The sequence below is a fragment of the Mytilus californianus genome, unplaced genomic scaffold, assembly GCF_021869535.1.
Source record: "Mytilus californianus isolate M0D057914Y unplaced genomic scaffold, xbMytCali1.0.p SCAF_5, whole genome shotgun sequence".
NCBI lineage: Eukaryota > Metazoa > Mollusca > Bivalvia > Mytilida > Mytilidae > Mytilus > Mytilus californianus.
The window spans coordinates 60,913,465-60,933,430 of NW_026262701.1; the positions used below are offsets into that span (position 1 = coordinate 60,913,465).

A 19,966-nucleotide genomic window follows, 5' to 3' on the forward strand; every position below is an offset into this window, starting at 1 on the left:
CAGTTATCCAAAATGCATCTCGTTTTATCTATGAAGACCTGTTCTAGGAGACAAATATTAAAAATCTGTCTTTAGATGACCACGATTATATCAATGTTCGTTAGAACCATCGTCATCCCTAATCATTGTTTCAACAGACATAGACCTGAATCTGAATAAGTACGTTGCAAGACCAGGATATGGCAACAGAAGAGAGGCAATGGAAAATTAGTCCAACGATGTGAGAGCAACCGAAGTTTTACAGCTCTCAATTGCCTTGGCACACACGAGATTATTCCAATAAAACATTGTTCTTACAAAGAATGACTGTTTATGTTGAGGGTCTATATTGTTCAGATTTGCTACGTGGATTTTTGAAGCACAGGCTGCTGTTATGTACAAATTTATCTACATTGTTTGTTATTTTATAGACCTATCTATCTTGGATGAAATTAATATTAAATTTCCATGAATCTTAGAAAAATCACAGATTTATCTTATTTTGATGAAACCCCATGACAATATGCCCTTGTTAGTCTATTGAAATGCAAGCAGAACTCTTTTGTAAGGGAAAATTTAACAGTTCCAACTTTCGAGACCAAAGTGGTGGTATTGTGATTGGAATGCTCATTATAATTAGGGATGTGTAATTAGTTCAACCACTTCTAGTCAAGCTAAGAGTTTAAAATGCATTGCAGCTTTTAAGAGCAAAAGGAAAGAGTATTTTGCTGTCAGAATAATGCATGTGAATGTGGTGACAGGTATATGTATTTTAAGGGAATATTTTAATACATTGAGATCTACATGCATAACAATATAACTATCTTACTCATGATGTTGTTGAAATATTCACCTCACTCATTATGTTGATCATTAGTAAGTATGGATAAATAGTTCCAAGTGGACATCAAGCAGCCAATAAACAATCATTACCATATATTAATATAATGAACACAATTATATCAAAAAATATTAAATATTTTCCAGGGGCATTTTTTAGATACATACACATATTTAAATTTATTCAACATATGTCATTTACCTAATATAATTCCTCTAAGACTTGTTAAACTGCATCTTCTATGCTTCCTTAATATATACACATGCATGAATTTTAATGCAAATTCACCCAGACAAAGCTTATTTGGCGAAAATAATCGAAATTAACCACCACAGCGAGACAAGAAAGTTGGTATGGTTCATGCGCCAATTCATCAAATTATATACATTAGAGCATGTTTCTTCTCCTTTTTCTATTAAGTAACCAAGTTTTAGCATGTACATAAATTCTAAATCGCACAATTTAAAAAAAAAATTATACCGTCGCTTCACTTGTAGAGCACCCACCTCATAAAATCTCAATTTCAAGAAAAAAATACAATCCAAAAAATTTTGCTCGCTCGCACCATATTTTTTGGAGCTTTTGTCCGAAGAACTACAAATCAAATTGGTGTGGCCTAATTGGTATTTGTGATTTCTTCAATATATGCAAAACACTTCCATGTTTCTTTTGTTTAAATTGCTTTTAAAATTAAAATTTTTTGCTGTATTTTATCTTTATTGACACACATTGATTAACAACATGGATTATTGACTATGAATGAACATACATTTTTATGAAGATTCTTTTATGTATTATAGGGAAGAAATATATTATTTCATTGTATAGACTGTGATATGCACCCTGATATTATAGAGGCCATTTTACAACAATCATCTGCTGAAATAGTTACCCAAAGAATTCAGGTAATAATCTTAAGGGAAAAAAGGGATATTAATTCATTACACAAAATTCATATGTACTTGATAAAACCAAAAACAAAGGAACAATGCATTTATTGTTGTTCTTCATCTCAAATTCACACAAAGATCTTCATTTCAAAATCACTCTGTAATCTTCTCAAAATCACACTAAGAAACAAATAAGATGTGGTATTGCCAATTAGAAAACTATCCATCAGAGTTAAAAATGAGATGGCAGTAAGCAATTAAAAGCCACCGTACGGAGAAAAACCCATATCGAGAAAAACCCATATCGTATAGTCCAATATGAAAAATCTGAAACAATACAAACGAGAAAACTAACGGCCTAATTAATAACAAAACAATTTATGAAAAAAAAAATATGACAAACAAACCAATGATTAACCACTATACTGCAGGCTCCTGACTTGGGACAGGCACATAAAGAATGTAGTGGGGTTAAACATATTTGTGAACACTCAACCCTTGGACAGAGGTGTAACAGCACAACATAAGAACAAACTGTAAAATTCAGTTGTGATTGTCTTAGCTCAAAAGACCAGTACAAGAAAAAAAAAAAGGCAAAAAGCACTGAAAAAGAAATACTCATAGTTACTGAATGCAATCCAAAGCCAATTACAACAAATAAATAAATCTAAAATTACTGTTGACTTTGAAAATTTCATGAAAATAACAGTTATATAGGATTTTTTCTACACACCTTCACATATTGAGCTGAATTTTAGTATGTGAGTCTACTATAATGAGTTACAAATTGAGTTCACTTTTGGTTCCACTCAGCTAATTTTTGCCGAAATTACGGTTTTTGGACTTTGAAAATTTAGTGAAAATAACAGTTATACAGACTTTTTATGCTCCCGTCGTAGCAGAGGGGGCATTAAGTTTTATCCTTGTCCGTCCGTACGTCCCAAAATTGGTTTCCATTCTCTAACTTTAGTTTGTTTCAACCAAATGTTATGAAACTTATACACAATGCTTATTACCAAAAAACATAGATCAAGAATGAATTTTGGTAGCATCACTTTAACCGTTCTAGAGTTATGCCCCTTTACAAATGGAATAAAATGCTCCGCAGGGCGCAGCTTGATACGACCGCAGAGGTCGAACCCTGAACAGTTGGGGAAAGTATGGACACAACATTCAAGCTTGATACAGCTCTGAATTTGGATTGTGATTAAATATTTGACACAGCATAGGTTTCTGACACAGAATGAATGTGGTCTAAGAACTTAAAAATTTTAAATTGGACATTCACCTATTATGGTCCAATATCCAAAATCTAAATACATGGTTAGATTCAGCATATCAAAGAACCCCAAGAATTCAATTTTTGATGAAATCAAACAAAGTTTAATTTTGGACCCTTTTGACCTCAATGTGGACAAAGTTGATAACGGGGCCCAAAAATCAAAAATCTAAATACATGGTTAGATTCAGCATATCAAAGAACCCCATATATTCAATTTTTGTTGAAATCAAACAAAGTTTAATTTTGGACCAGATTTGGACCAACTTGAAAACTGGGCCCATAATCAAAAATCTAAATACATGTTTAGATTCAGCATATCAAAGAACCCTAAAAATTCAATTTTTGTTAAAATCAAACTAAGTTTAATTTTGGACCCTTTGGACCTTAATGTAGACCAATTTGAAAACGGAACCAAAAATTAAGAATCTAAATACACGGTTAGATTTGGCATATCAAGGAACCCCAATAATTCAATTTTTGATGAAATCAAACAAAGTTAAATTTTGGACCCTTTGGACCTCAATGTGGACCAATTTAAAAACGGGCCCCAAAATTCAAAAACTTAATACACGGTTAGATTCAGCATATTAAAGAACCCCAAGAATTCAAGAATAAAACCCCATTGAAATTGATCAAGAAATAAGCAATTTATACGAAGTATCTTCTTTTGCACAATACTGTGCAATTGAATATTTCTTGCTATTGCGCAATACTGTACAATTGACAATTTCTTGCTATTGCGCAATATTGTGCTATTTGGATATTTCTTGCTATTGCGCAATACTGTGCAATTGAAGATTTCTTGCTATTGCGCAATACTGTGCAATTGAAGATTTCTTGCTATTGTGCAATACTGTGCAATTGAAAATTTCTTGCTATTGCACAATACTTATTATATAATAATTTACACATCCTGTTTGGTGTGTATCTCCTACCATATCATTATTATATGCTTTTAAATATAAATCAGAAATAACCAACTTAAAATGGAAAATTTTAAAAGAAAAAAAAAAAGGAAAAAAAGAAAAATCCCCCCCCCCCCAAATTTTTTGAACCCCCTTATGATTCATCACCCCCAAACTCAATCCCAGCCTTCCCTTTGTGGTATGGTACCTTGCATTACAATTTCAGAGAGATCCATACACTTGAACACAAGTTATTGTCTGGAAACTAGAAAAATGCTTATTTTTGGCCCCTTTTTGGCCCCCAATTCCTAAACGTTTCAGGCAATTACCCCCAAACTCAATTCCAGCTTTCCCTCTGTGATATGGAACCTTGTAGTACAATTTCAGAAATATCCAAACACTTACACACAAGTTATTGTCATGAAACTAGAAAAATGCTTGTTTTTTGCCCCTTTTTTGGCCCCTAATTCCTAAAATTTTGAGGCAATTACCCCCAAAATCAATTACAGCCTTCTCTTTGTGATATGGAACCTTGTGGTACAATGTCAGAGTGATCCATACACTTACACACAAGTTATTGTCTGGAAGTTACAAAAATGCTTATTTTTGGCCCCTTTTTGGCCCCTAATTCCTTAACTGTTGGTACCATAACCCCCAAAATCAATCCCAACCTTCCTTTCGTGGTATTGAACCTTATGGTAAAATTTCATGGAGATCCATTCACTTAAACTAAAGTTAGAGTGCGAAAACCAATGTGTCTTCGGACGACGCCGGACAACGCCAGACGACGACGACGACGACGCCAACGTCATACCAATATACGACCAAAAATTTTTTAATTTTTGCGGTCGTATAAAAATTGCTAAATTTTTTAGTTCTGTTCTCTAACTTCAGTTTGCCTCAACCAAATGTTATGAAACTTATACACAATGCTTATTACCACAAAACACAGATCAAGTTTGAATTTTGGTGGCGTCACTTTTACCATTCTAGAGTTATGCCCCTTTATAAATGGAAGAATTGCTGAATTTTTGGTTTCCTTTCTTTAACTTTAGTTTGCCTCAACCAAATATTATGAAACTTATACACAATGCTTATAATCACGAAAGACAGATCAAGTTTGAATTTTGGTGGCATCACTTTTGCCGTTCTAGAGTTATGCCTCTCTACAAATGGAAAAATTGCTGAATTTTTCGTTTCCATTCTCTTACTTTAGTTTGCCTCAACCAAATATTATGAAACTTATACACAATGCTTACTACCACAAAACACAGATCAAGTTCGAATTTTGGTGGCGTTACTTTTGCTGTTCTAGAGTTATGTCCCTCTACAAATGGAAAAAATGCTGAATTTTTCGTTTCCGTTCTCTTACTTTAGTTTGCCTCAACCAAATGTTATGAAACGTATACACAATGCTTATTACCACAAAACTCAGATCAAGTACAAATTTGGGTAGGGTCACTTTTACAGTTCTTGAGTTATATCCCTTTATAACATTATATGCAAGCGGGGGCATCATCTGTGTCCCATGGACACATTCCCCATTTATTTCTAAATGCCTTCACATACTGAGCTGATTTTTAGTATGTGAGTCAACTATGATGAGTTACAGATTGAGTTTACGTTTGGTTCCACTTCACTGATTTTTTCTGAAATAACAGGCTTTGGACTTTGAAAATTTCCACTCCTAAAAATGGATTCAAGCTTTTTTTGCGAGCGGGGCCATTCGTGTCGTTGCAACACATCCAATTCTAACTGCAGGCAAACATTTTCAATTCATTCTCTCAATTCTAAATGTTTCCCGTTGTTATTCAAAAATCAATCATGGTGTGAAATAAAAAGTAGGATATTATTATTAGTCACTTAACTTTTCATTAAAATGGAATAACAGAATGAGCTAAAAATGTAAGGACTGATTTCAGAATCTGTTGATTATGTTAAGAAATGGTCTTTCTGTAAATAAAAGAGTTGAAAGATTAGAGCAGACTTGGATGTATTGATCATACTGACTGTATTAAGGAACTTACTTCAAATATATGCAGTCATAGATTTTTTAAACTTTTATTTTGTTGTGTGAGATACTGTCTCATTGATATATACTTCTATCTCCTTTTTTATACGACTGCAAAAAAATTTTTGGGATCGTATAATGGTATGGGATCGTCTGCGTCGTCGTCCGAAGACACATTGGTTTCTGGACAATATCTTTAGTTTAAGTGAATGGATCTCTATGAAATTTTTTAAGAAGGTTCAATACCACAAAAGGAAGGATTGATTTTGGGGATGACGGTCCCAACCATTTAGGAATTAGGGGCCCAAAAGTGGCCAAAAACAAGCATTTTTCTAGTTTCAGGATATTAACTTGTGTACAAGTATTTTGATTGCTCTGAAATTGTACCACAATGTTTAATACCACAAGTAGAAGGTTGAGATTCATTTAAGGGGTTATGGGGCCAACAGTTTAGGAATTAAGGGCCAAAAAGGGGCCAAAAACAACAATTTTTGTAGTTTCCGGACAATAACTTGTGTGTAAGTGTATGGATCTCTCTGAAATTGTACTACAAGGTTCCATACTACAAAGGGAAGTATGGGATTGAGTCTTGGAGTAATTGCTCCAAGGGGGGTTTCCAAAAGTTTTGTTTGGGGGGGGGGGGGGGGGGGATTTTTTTTCCAATTTTTTTAAGGAATTCATGTTTTTTTTCAAAAAATTTCAAATTTCAAATTTTTTAAAAGTTTAAAGAAGAAATCTTCAATTGCGCAGTATTGGGCAATAGATTTGTAAGATCTTTGACCACATTTATTTTGTGTCAGAAACCTTTATTATGTCAAAAATTTGATCACAATCAAAATTCAGACAGTATCAAGCTTGAATATTGTATCCAAATTTGCCCCAACTGTTCAGGGTTGGACCACTGCGGTCGTATCAGGCTGCGCTCAGCGAAGCATTTATTTTATTAATTGTATGTAACTAAATAATGTAACCCATTTCAATTTAACACCACAATGATCAAAATAAAAATAAAATGTACAGGCAAGCTATTGATATAAATATAGATTTCAATACTGTGATAAAGATCAGATATGAAATACAATGTTTATGAATGTATACAATATACATGACATAAGATGTGGTGTAAATGCTTAAAAGTTTTTAAAACTCCACAGGAAAGTGGTATTCAAATTGCCATCACAGTTATTCATTTTTTCCCTAGACAAATGTGCCTAATGTAAGAGGAAAGTTCAAAACAGATGAATGATGCATTATAACTTCTACAAGTTTTTGTACTGTAATCTGTGAAATGAAGATTTTTCTTGTGCAGTTTTTGGTTTATATTTTATAGGACAACATGACAGTTAGAGACTATGCAGTAGAAGAAAACTGTGATAATGCTGTGAAAATAATTGACAAGGTGAGTATATAAGATAATATTTAAAGACCTGTTATACTGTTCAATGAATCTATTTTGGATAAAATGTTTTATTGAGATTTTCAAATCATTCAGTCGAGGATTATGCCAGGCAATGGATTAAACGCGAGAAAGAAGATGTAGATACTCTTTCCAAATGGATTAAGACTGTGAGGTCGTTGATACAAATCAGAATTAAAAAACTGAACGGGTCTATGAATACCTATGCTGCATCAATCTTTAAAAACCCAAATTGTGCAAAACACCTGTCCTACCTCCATGACAAATATGTTGTTGTCCTCGCAGATACAGCCCCTAACAACATCGTTTTTGTGTTTAAATCACCTGACATGAACTGCTTGATAAATGAATTAGGGATTGACAATTCACTTGGAAACTCAACACAGACCCCAACGACACTTATCAAGGAGGAAATCCTGGATAATCATAGGTCTGTTCTATGTTTCTTTGGAATTTTAACCAAAGATAAAGAACTGGATCTTCTTTCACTGTATTGGATACCTAAATTACATAAATGTCCTTACAAACAACATTATATTGCTGGGTCTTCCAAGTGCTCCACAAAACCTCTTTCTAAATTATTAACATCAATTTTATCAGCAATCAAAGCCAGACTTGAAAGTTATTGTGAAACTACCTATTCTAGAGGTGCTGTGAATCAGATGTGGATACTAAAAATTCCAAAGATCTTTTAGAGTACATACAATCTAAGACTCTTTCATCTTGCAATAGTATTAAAACATGTGACTTTTCTACACTTTACACAAGTTTTCCCCATTCCAAACTAAAAGACAAATTGAAAAAGTTGATCCTGCTTTGTTTCATAAAAAAAGAATGGCCTACACAGATATATAGATTCCACCACTGCATCAAGTGTGTTACGATATTTTTACACTCGAGGCATTTAAATTTTAATATTTAAAGCGCGGCTTTTTAAATAATTAGAATTTAACTGTTGAGAGTGGAGAAATATCGTAATACACGAGTTATAGTGGTGGAATCTGTTTCTCTAATGATTTTTAGACGATATCTAAACAAAGTTTATCCTTCCTTTTCAAAGATATGCAGAAAGATGTGTTTTTTTTATGTGATGTCACCAGGCATGGTCGCCTTTTTTCATGACGTCACAATAGAAAATTCAGAAGAAAACAAGAAAATTTGACGTCATAATTGAATTTCCACTATTCATTTGCAGAGAACAAAGTTTTCACTAGAGACGAGAAAAATTTTTCTCACACAGATCAAGAAATGTGAAAAAAGCATGAAAATTAGAGAAACAAGTTTCTTGTCTTAGAGAGGGATAAATCGTACTCTGTAAAAAATCCCTCTGATTCAAACAAAAAATTCTCTGAAACTGACATTATCAAGATGCGTTATTTCTTGATTGACAACATATTTGTTACGTTTGGAGGACATGTTTTTCAACACAATTTTCACATGGGAACCAACTGTGCTCCTCTTCTTGCCGACTTGTTCCTATATTCATATGAGGCTGACTTCATACAGGAGCTTTATCCTTTAACTTCAATTTCTGCTATGTAGATGATGTTCTCTCACTAAATAATTCAAAGTTTAGTGACTATGTTGAATGCATCTATCCCATCGAACTTGAGATAAAGGATACAACAGATACAGTTAAGTCTGCCTAATATCTTGACTTACATCTAGAAATTGACGATGAGGGTTGGTTGAAAACAAAACTTTATGACAAAAGAGATGATTTCAGCTCCTAATTGTGAACTTTCCATTTCCATGTAGTGATATAAATGGGACAGTTCAGAGTGTAAAATTACAAATACCCTGATAAACACCAACTGATTCAGGGAAAAATTTTATTTCCTTTGCAATAAAACCGGAGGAAATTGCATGAAGTCCAAATAAGGCTAGGCTGGGTGCGTCGACAGGCTAAGTATCTACTGTTATTCATGATCACCAGACAGACTGTTAAACAGGGAAAAGGACACAATTAGTAAATTTTCAGATTAGTTACCAAGTTAAACAACTATTCTTGTGCCTTATTTGTTTTTCATTTATTGTTTTTAGCATGAATTAGACTGTGGGTTTTCTCTTTGGAATTTTTTCACATTTTGTTATGCAGGGGCCTTTAACAGCTTACTATAGGGTATGTGTTTTGCTCTTGGGTGAAGGCCTTTCTGTGCTATATAGTTGTTTTAATCATCAACTTTTGATCTCTTTTTGATAGTTGTCTCGTTGGCCATCACACCAAATCTCCTTATTTTCTTGTGTCTTAAGATATGAATTATTGTAATATTCCTTGAATCAAGCCGATCTTATTTTAAACAGCTAGAAGGTTTTGTTATTATCTTATTGAAATGAAACTAACTTGCATTTGCTATGCTGTATTGGATAAAGACAATTCCAAATGTATCCATACTTTGAATGTTTGTTGGACTAAAAAATAAACAAAGTTATTTTGCAATAAGACGTTAATTTCTTTTTAACAATGTAAGAATTATATGCATTTTGTCAGTCATTATTTGCTAAGTTGAATAGTCCAATCAAGAGATGATTGCATACCTGTTATTTTTTTTTTTTCAGTATGTCAGTTTATGGTGTAACAGTGAAGAATATAGCAAACAGAAACAGATTCTACTCTTGCATGGTTATACAGATATTCCCAAGATATTGCAGGTTAATTATTGAAGAATTTTAACTTTATTTTTTCCATAGTTTTTTATCCAATTTTTATTGAATGAAGTCTATCTATTTTCAAATAAAGGAATTTTCATAAAATTAAAAACAATAGTGAAGATCAAGGGTCCGGAAACGGTCATATATGCCAGACATGACCGATTTGGAAACTGAAAAGACCGAAATGATTTATTGGGATTTAGGTCTTTTTTTTTTTTTTTACAGAAATAATTTCGGTCATTTCATTGAGATCAGGGTTTTATCGGTCGCCATTTTGAACTTATTTTTGTTTTCAGGTCATCAAGAAAAATAGATTTGTTTGAGACAAAATAAAAATTTTATTGATTTGTGTTAGTGATTTAATAATATTTATCATTAGTCTGTTGTTTATTCTATAATGTAAGTGAAAACAATGTACAGGACTCTGTCGAGTCACACCGTGGGGTAAGTCTGGGTTCAAGCCACTAGGTTTGTTTACATAGTAATTATCACCACTTGAGGATAGTAATCAATGTCCAGGAAGTTTGAATTCGGCTTGGGTGTCGTTATTGTCTTGATTAAAGCCATAAAGGCCATGTACACAAATCTCACCTGTAAACACCTGTTAAGCAATAAAAACAATATGGCGATTTGCTGTGCATCAAATTTAACGTTTTAACCATTCTGACCTAGATTTTCCCAAAAAGATATTATTTTATTCATTAAAGAAGTCAAATAACACTGTTGACTCGAGAATCTGTCCATTTTTATCCAAATAAAACATATAATCCATTTATAATCGATCAGCTGATTTGGTCAACGTTTGGTAAATATAGATTTATGTTTACTGAGTTTGCGCATGGAAAATGGGGATCAACATGGGTTAATTGATGATCTTATTTGAAAGATCGATTTTACTGTTAACTTTTCGGTAGGAAATGGCAGATAAAGATATTAATAGATTTACAAAAGTGGTAAAGCGTATAATTTATAGGAATGCAGAATTAAAAAAAATGTTTAAAAAAGGAATTAAAACTAAATAACGTAATTTAGATTTGAAGCCATACAGCCTATTTAAGAAATATACTCAGCGAATGAACAATCTCGATTTCTTTTTGTTTTTTTTGCACTTCAGATTTTTTGAAACCATCTTACTCACAGAATGTAATGGGCGTTATCCTTTCTTTTGTTTTCCTGGCTAAACTTCCGATTTTTACCCAAGTGAAGCCATACATTCTCTCTGGACTGTATTACAATGCAATTGTTTTTCATTGAACTGTTGTAATTGTGTACAAACTTCTGTTCAGATAAATTATTTATTTATTTAAAATCATGAATTTTATTATTAAATTCAATTGTTATCATTATACCAGACTTGAGTTATTTATTCAAAGAAAAGTTGAATCATAGTTTCCCCTTTTTGATCCTCTTATCGTAAACCAGGTGAATACACATTATCTTGTTGTGTATTAGGTAATCACTTACACTCATCCAAACAGCAGCAATTTGAACAATACAAACGATATCTTGTACATGCAATAAGAAACTCAACACAGTTTATTAATTGGTTTACATAACTTTATTTCAAAATGATGAAACATGCCGTAATTATTCCTCTTTTAATTTATGCAAATTTAAAGGGTTATGCATACGACCTCAGTGATGCAATACACAACAACAAAACGTCTCCTCGTGTAGTTTCTAACTCAGAGACATCACTGTTACTGTTAGATCAGGGTACAGTTACACTTGTTTGACCCAATACTTCACAAAAAAGGACTTTACTTGTCCATGGGCAAGACTTGTCACCCTCAGAAAAATGCATTATTGTGCATCACGATATTATTACATCACAAAAAAAAATGACCGAAATGACTTGGGAAAATTTCCGGATCCTTGGTGAAGATATATGATTTGATAATGATTACTGATTATGATGATGTTAATCATTGTACTTATTTATGATACAATAATCATATGTTATTTTAGGGGCAAGTTGATGAACAAGAGGAAGCATATTCAGAATCTGTGAAAGATTATATAGTGAGTTGATTTTTTGATTTGCAACCTGCAGAATTCACAACAATTTCATCTTACAGCACATACAATAATATTGATTTTATAATAAATATCCTGATTCTAAAATATGTTATTCTATGTTTCCTTCACGAATTGTGTCCAATCCGAATCGTCATTGCTGCTTGGAGATAAATGATAATTAGTATTCTTGTTTACTTCCTTCTGGTGTGCAGACAACAAAAAACAGGTAGGGTCTCTACTTTAAAGGTCAAAGTAAACAAAGATAAAAGTTGCAGATTCCAGCTTCCTATGGGCCATATGAGCCATTACTTGACGTCTGTTGGTGTTACTTTTTAAAAATCATCTCCTCTGAAACCAATGAACCAATTTAACCAAACTTGGTCTGAATGATCCTTATGGTATGTAGAAATGATCAGAATGTCAAGATCATCCAACAGACAGAAAATTGTAAATAGCAAAATGAGCAATACAAGATCTAAAAAAAGATCAGTGACTGAATCTATCATTTGATTCCATACAGGAATATATAAAAACTCCTTCATTTATTTTCTTATCTTTTTTCTTTTGTATACAGAATCAAATTGAAGATTTCCATGAAGCAGTTGAATTGTGTGAAAGTGAAAAAGTTAAAGATTTGATGTATTGCAACAAATGTATACAGTTACAGACTTGTTTGGCTGATAGTAGGATCCAGGTAGTTGAAACTATGAAACCTATTTATTATCTCAACCAATGTCCCCTTTTTTCCTGTTTGCCAACAGAAATAGAGAACAAATCTTTATTTATGGAGAGCTTTAATAAAATGGCAGCTTATAAAATGTCTTAATCACCATGAAAATTATGCATTGTAAAACAGTGCATAAAATGCAAGTGATAATGCTTCATATTGTTACATATTTTTTAACCTGCTTAATTACATACATTTGTGTGATTCTCTGATTTTACCCTCAGAAATCAGGGTACAGGTCATAAAAAAGATTAAAATATAGATTTTGTTCTCTCCAGCAATGAAAGTCTCAGAAGACAAGAGACTAGAAATATGCCTTCATACACATATTTCAAAACTTCATTGTGCACAAATTCACAATTCATGACAAGAGGACCCGATCTGGGAGTACTCACAGTTACTGAACGCTAGTTCAAAGCCAAACACAGCTAATAGAAAAATCATGCATCTTAGACTAAAATATCAATCAGTACACATCTAACAGCCAATGGATTTAGTGTAAAGATGTCATTAACAGTCAGAGAAAAACATGACCTTGTGCAATGCCAAGATATATAGGTATCAACAGATTGTAGAACTGTGAATGCACATAGGTGTATAACAATAATATTTTATTTGGGTTTAATTTATTGGTAACAAAATCAATATTTTACCGATAAAAACAATATTCAGAGATCTAATTAGTGTTGAATAGGTAACCTAAGTTTATTTAAAGGATCAACAAATTTACAGGGATCGTATCTAAATTTACGGGCTTGGTAAACAACATCACTAAAAATTAGGATGTGCTTTCCCGTTTATGATAAGTTTTCTGCAGGTATAACCAAACTTCCAAACCAGATCTTTTTAGTAAAGGTTTTAAGTAATTTTTATACGCCCGTTTACGGGACGTATTATGGTATACCGTTGTACGTCCGTCCGTCCGTCTGTCCGTCCGTCCGTCGTCAACATGTCAGACATTAACTCAAAAACGCTTTTACCAATTTGCTTAAAACTTTGGTGAATTGTTTATATCTATTGACGTGAGCTCCCTTTCGTTTTTTATAAATTTTAGATTTTATGTTTCCGAGTTATGGGGTTTTATTCATTAAAAAAAGGGGGATTTTCCAGTTTTTGGACAATAACTCAAGAATGCTTTCACCAACTTGCAAGAAATTTTGGTTAATTGTTTATATCTATTGACATGAGCTCCCTTTGGATTTTTATAAATTTTAGATTTTACGTTTCCGAGTTATGGGGTTTTATTCATAAAAAAAGGGGGATTTTCCAGTTTTCGGGCAATAACTCAAAAATGCTTTCAGCAGTTCTCATGAAACTTTGATGAATTGTTGATATCTATTGATGTAAGATCCCTTTAGAATTTTATAAATTTTAGATTTTACATTTCCGAATTATGGGGTTTATTCATTAAAAAAGGGGGGGATTTTCCAGTTTTCAGACAAAAACTCAAAAATGCTTCAGCAATTCGTATGAAACTTTGGTGAACTGTTTATATCTATTGATGTAAGCTCCCTTTAGAATTTTATAAATTTTATTTGTTTATAGTCTGACAACAGATTTACTAAGTATTGCGCAACAGCACAGTGTATTGCACAACAGCAAGAAATCTTTAATTGAATATAAATTCAATTCATATAACCAACTTCAAGTTCTTTGACTACATTTATTCAGAAACCTATAATAGATGTATGTCAAATATTTACTAACAATCCAAATTCAGACCTGTATCAAGCTTGAATATTGTGTCCATTTTTGCCCCAACTGTTCAGGGTTAGACCTCTGCGGGCGTATCCAGCTGCGCTCAGCGAAGCAGTTTATTTGTAATGAAATCCTTGACTTAATAATTTACCAGTAATACATAGATCATGTTTGATGAAATCCAAAACATCACTACAGACACGGGCATAGTAAAAGAGTTGGGATATATAAACACCGTAAGATGGTGCCAAAAGAACATCACCGTATAGAAAAGGAAAATTAACAACCGGGAAGGAAAAATCGTCTCTTTTGTCGTAAATTTTTGTATAGAGTTTTCTGTGTAAAACTGAAATTAACTAAGTTCCTTTGGGTAAATTTCAGCAGTTTATTTAGAGAATTTTTGATTATTTATTGAAAAAATATCATCAAGATAATATGGAGTTGTTGAATTTATCAATTAAATGTAATTTAGAAAGGTTTTTACTGAAAATATGCCTCAATGTTATGTATTTCAAATTTTCTTCCACTGTCAAAAATAATTTACTTGACAACTTGTATGTTTTCTTAATGCCCAGGGTAAAGGTCAGCCAGCCTTACATAAAGCTGTGTTAAGAAAAGATATGAAGACTTGTTGTGAGATAGCAGAATCACTGGTTTATCAATGTAAACAAAAATTGGATTCAGTCAGAGATCAGGTAAACAAACTACCGGTATTGTTTATGGGTAGTAAAAAATATACAAACAGATAATATCTATATAATCAGTAGGCAAGACCATCCAATGCCAATATGAATAAAAAGAGATGTGGGATATATTCCAATGAGATAGAAACCCAATGACGCAATAAATCAATAGACATCTAGAGATTAACACATGTTCTTCAACAATAGACGTGTATTGATTGAACAATATCTGTATAATTATAACCTTTATCAATAAGTCTATTAAGCCAAAGAAAGATTTGAAGGAAAATTTCTTACTTTATTATATTTACAAACTAATTATCTGAGATATGTGCATTTGATAAGAAGGATCCAACTGATCATCAAAGAAAAGAACTTAACAAAAGGCAAGGAAGAGTCATCCCGTTTATCTTTAATTTTGGTATGAATATTACCATAAGAAATTATAATATCAAGGTCTTTAAAAAGACAGTGGTCACTGTTTATGTTTGATAAATGAGGAATGGGTTCAGGTTGAAAATTTCATTTTTACATCTTTTTAAGTCTGGATTATTTTGAGTGATTTTATTAACTAAATATCTGCAAGGATTTTTAAAATTATCTATCTAGTGGTATTCTTTAGGGTTTTCATGAAGTTTTGCAGTAAATTGTGATTCATTATAAAATAAGGAGATGTGGTACGATTGCCAATGAATTAAATATACAACAGAGTCCAAACGAAGCAACTTTAGGTGACCATATGGCTTCATCAATGTGCAAAACCCATGGTGTATAGTCAGCTCTAAAGAGCCACAACATGACAAAATGTGAAATAATTCAGACGAAAAAAACAATGTTCTGATTTATTGCAAGTTTATACCTGAAAAGGGAATTGTATTAACTGCAACAGACATAGGGACACCCAGATTTCTTTTAATAAAACTTCTATAAAACCAGTACTGCTTCAATATATATTGAACATATAGAATATTATGATAAAAGTTAACATTGTTACATCTCTTATAATTCTCTTGTACTTTGTTGGTAAATGTGTTCAGACTTTGATAAAAATATATGTGATTATCTGTCTTTGGTCATTGTAACTAAATGGTTATGAAAGGAAGCTTTAATCACTTATCTTTTCACTGCCTTAATACCATATTAATAATCCTTTTGATTTCCTCAAACTGGTGTGCGGAGATTTTGGACCTACTTTTATGAATTGTTGTAGGGAGTATCCATAAAGACTAGGTTTGATGTTATGATACAATACTTTATTTATGAGAATTTCATATTTTAACTGACATCAACACTATGAATCTGTTTTTTATATGTTTACTGTTGACTATAATAAAGCTTAAAACAATATATTTTCACAATAACTGATTGTTGTCACCTAATAGTTTTTCAGGACAGCTCTTCACTATGCCTATGGAATGCCAGATGGAAAAGAGTTTGTGGACATATTAATGGATTATGGTTCATCAGACTTTGCTGTAGACAAGGTAAATGACTTACCTAGACAAAAACATATGTGTAACTAATATGTATGTGGAAAGTTTTTTATTTAGTTGATTTTAAAATTCATTAATAAGTTGTTTTTTCCCAACTGGTATTGGTGGAAGACACCTTTTATCTAAAATCAACACTTTTAATCTTTTTTTATACAAGGTATGACGTCATTGTTGTAGTTGTTGTCCATTTGGTTTCCAGACAATAACTTGAGTATAAGTCTATGGATCTCTATGAAATTGTACCATAAGGTTCAATACCACAAATGGAAGGTTGGGATTGCTTTTTGGGGTTCTTGTCCTAATTGTTTAGGAATAAGTGGCCAAAAAGGGACCAAAAACAAGCATTTTTCTTGTTTTCCTGGTTTCCGGACAATAATATTAATAATAATAATAAATTCTTTATTTAAAGAGGGTAAACTCAGTTAGTTACAATAAACTAATCTTCCCTGAGGCCCTCACATACAAATTACAATACAATCAAAAACAGATATTTACACATAGTTAATTTACAGTCAATTAGTTCAATGTAATATTACTAACATGATAAGATATAAGGCTGTTCAAGATGCACATGTAGTCAAAAAATCAAATAAAAATAAAAATAAAAGAATATACAAATACATTGTAGAAAACATAATCTTATCAGGACTGTGTTAAGTACTTCTTGATACTTTGTTTAAAAGTATAAGTGTTTTGAGCTTTACGCATTTTCTGTGGTAGTCCATTCCATAACACTGATCCAGAATAAACAAAAGATTTCTTAAATAGCTCAGCTTTTGGCTTAGGAACTATCATATTACCTTGAGTGACACCTCTCAAGGAGTAAGGATTATTATCTGATTTCAGTTTAAACTTTTGAATTAGGTACATTGGAGCTTCCATACGCATACATTTATATAGAAGTAAATATTTGTGGTATTTGATTCTATTGTCAACTGTCATCCACCCAAGTTCTTTAAATAAGGGGGCTGAGGGGGATAAAGGATCTGCATCTAGAATTAATCTTGCTGCCCTTTTTTGGAGTTTTAAAATTCTTGTTATCCCTTCATTTTTACATTCACCCCAAATAATACAGCAGTAGTCAATCAAGGGCAGAATATACCCATTGTAATATGTTTTCCTTGCATTTATATCTAAAAATTTCTTTTATTTTAGAAAGAAGGTATATTCTGGATGATATATTAGCACAAACTTGGTCAATTTGATTTCTCCAGCTAAGTGTGCTGTCAATTTTAACACCTAATAATTGTTCACATGAAGAATTTTGTAATACTTTTGAATTTATTATCAAGTTTGGTTGATAAGTCTGAATTGATAGTTTCTGCTTTGTTCCAGTAACCAAACATTTTGTTTTGTTTGCATTATTGAACATGTTATTCATTTTGCACCACTCTTCAACCCTGTATAAATCTTCTTGAACATCCTCATGTATATTTTCTATGTTTTTCCCTGATTTATGAAGAGTGGTGTCATCAGCATATAGGTCTGTTTCACAATTTTCAATGCATAAGGGAAGGTCGTTTATAAATAGCACAAACAATAGAGGACCAAGTAACTTTAGTATAAGTCAATGGATCTGTATGAAATTGTACCACAAGGTTCCATACCAAAAAAGGAAGGTTGGGATTGATTTTGGGGGTTATGGCCCTAACCATTTAGGAAAAGGGGACCAAAAAACAATACTATTCTAATATTTAGTATAAATTGCTTACTGTGGATTCATTTTTGTCTCGCCTGCGACGAAAGTCGCAGTATTTTCGTCGCAGTATGCGAGACATAGGTATTACTATCCGGTGGCAGCGGTATAAACTATCTGTAAAAAGCTTTATATTTCAGAAGGTACAAGACCTGGATGCTTCATACCTTGTATGCAGATACCTTATGTTACGAAGTTTCCGTCGGTCATATGTCCATTGTCCTTGACCTCATTTTCATGGTTCAGTGACTGCTTGAAAAAAATCTACATTTTTTTTGTCATGTGAATTTCTTGCTTATTATGAGTAATAGGATAACTATATTTGGTATGTTGGTTCCTTGCAACGTCTACATGTCCATCAGACAGGGTTAACCTGACCTCGACCTCAATTCATGGATCAGTGATCAAGGTTAAAGTTACGTTATTAAGTCCATTTCTCAGATACTACAAGCAGCAGGTCAACTATATGTGTTGTATGGAATGATTGTAAGGGTTACATGTCAGACTGGCAGGTTTCATCTGACCTTGACCTCATTTTCTTGGTTCACTGGTCATTTGTTAATGTTTTGGTCTGTTTTTCAAGTACTGTAAGCAATAGGTCAACTATGTTTGGTGTATGGAATGATTGTAAGGTGTACATGTCTGTCTAGCTGGTGTCATCTGACCTTGACCTCATTTTCATGGTTCATTGGTCAATGTTAAGTTATTCCTTGTATACCAATTTTACTGGGGTTTCGTGACAGCAAACAAACCACGAAAATAAAGTTTGTTTGATTTCAACAAAAATTGAATATCTAGGGTTCTTTTGATATGCTGAATTCAGCCATGTATTAAGATTTTGGATACTGGACCATTATAGGTAAAGCCTAAAAGTCCAATTTCAAATTTTTCAGTTCTTTGACCACATTCCTATGCTTTGTTGTTGTTGGGGGGGGGGGGGGGGGGGGTTGGGGGGGGGGGGGGGTTTGTTGTTCCTATAGCAAAACATTAACTTTGTGGCTCAAGAATTTGTTTTAAAGTTACTGTCCTCCTTTGTAATTTTACAAATGAAATAGGGAGATACGTATTTTTTGTTTCAAAAATAAACTTCTACTTTTCATAACTGCCTTAAAAAATTTCTGTCTTAACTACATTTGTTAAAATTAAGTTTAGATGTACTGTACTCTCTCTCTCTCACTAATTTGGGCTCTTTTTAGACTACTAAAATTATTTGCATTATAAAAGTGTAGCCATGAATTGAGGGAAAGTATATATAGATGAAAAAGTTGGCAGATTCCATATAAGAAAGTGAAACAACTCCCATAAGCACGTTAGGCAAAAATCATAAGCAATGAACTTCTGTTTTTGAATACATGCTTTACTAATAAAGATAAAGACAATTTGACCAAAAAAAAATTATGAGCATCATCCTTTTTAAATAAACGAAGCCTTAAATATTATGTTTCTGACATAAGATTTGACAGACTTTATTGTTTCTGACATAAGATTTGACAGACTTTATTGTTTCTGACATAAGATTTGACAGACTTTATTTTTTCTGACATAAGATTTGACAGACTTTATTATTTCTGACATAAGATTTGACAGACTTTATTTTTTCTGACATAAGATTTGACAGACTTTATTATTTCTGACATAAGATTTGACAGACAAATTGAGTTTCTGACATAAGA

General features: G+C 32.5%; 1 protein-coding gene and 1 long non-coding RNA gene across 2 annotated transcripts in view; both read left to right on the forward strand.

Moving 5' to 3' along the window:
* Positions 1-19,966, forward strand: part of LOC127701207 (uncharacterized) — a 91,589-nt gene that overhangs the window by 42,402 nt on the left and 29,221 nt on the right. The gene's annotated exons all lie outside the window — the stretch shown is intronic.
* The window catches only part of LOC127701146 (uncharacterized), a 40,157-nt gene that overhangs the window by 16,421 nt on the left and 3,770 nt on the right, over positions 1-19,966 (forward strand). Inside the window, exons 11-17 of the mRNA XM_052204957.1 lie at positions 1,621-1,725; positions 7,239-7,307; positions 9,885-9,977; positions 11,946-11,999; positions 12,571-12,690; positions 14,997-15,116; positions 16,487-16,588. Of these exons, the coding sequence (XP_052060917.1) occupies positions 1,621-1,725; positions 7,239-7,307; positions 9,885-9,977; positions 11,946-11,999; positions 12,571-12,690; positions 14,997-15,116; positions 16,487-16,588 (663 nt within the window). The remainder of the gene's footprint in view (positions 1-1,620; positions 1,726-7,238; positions 7,308-9,884; positions 9,978-11,945; positions 12,000-12,570; positions 12,691-14,996; positions 15,117-16,486; positions 16,589-19,966) is intronic.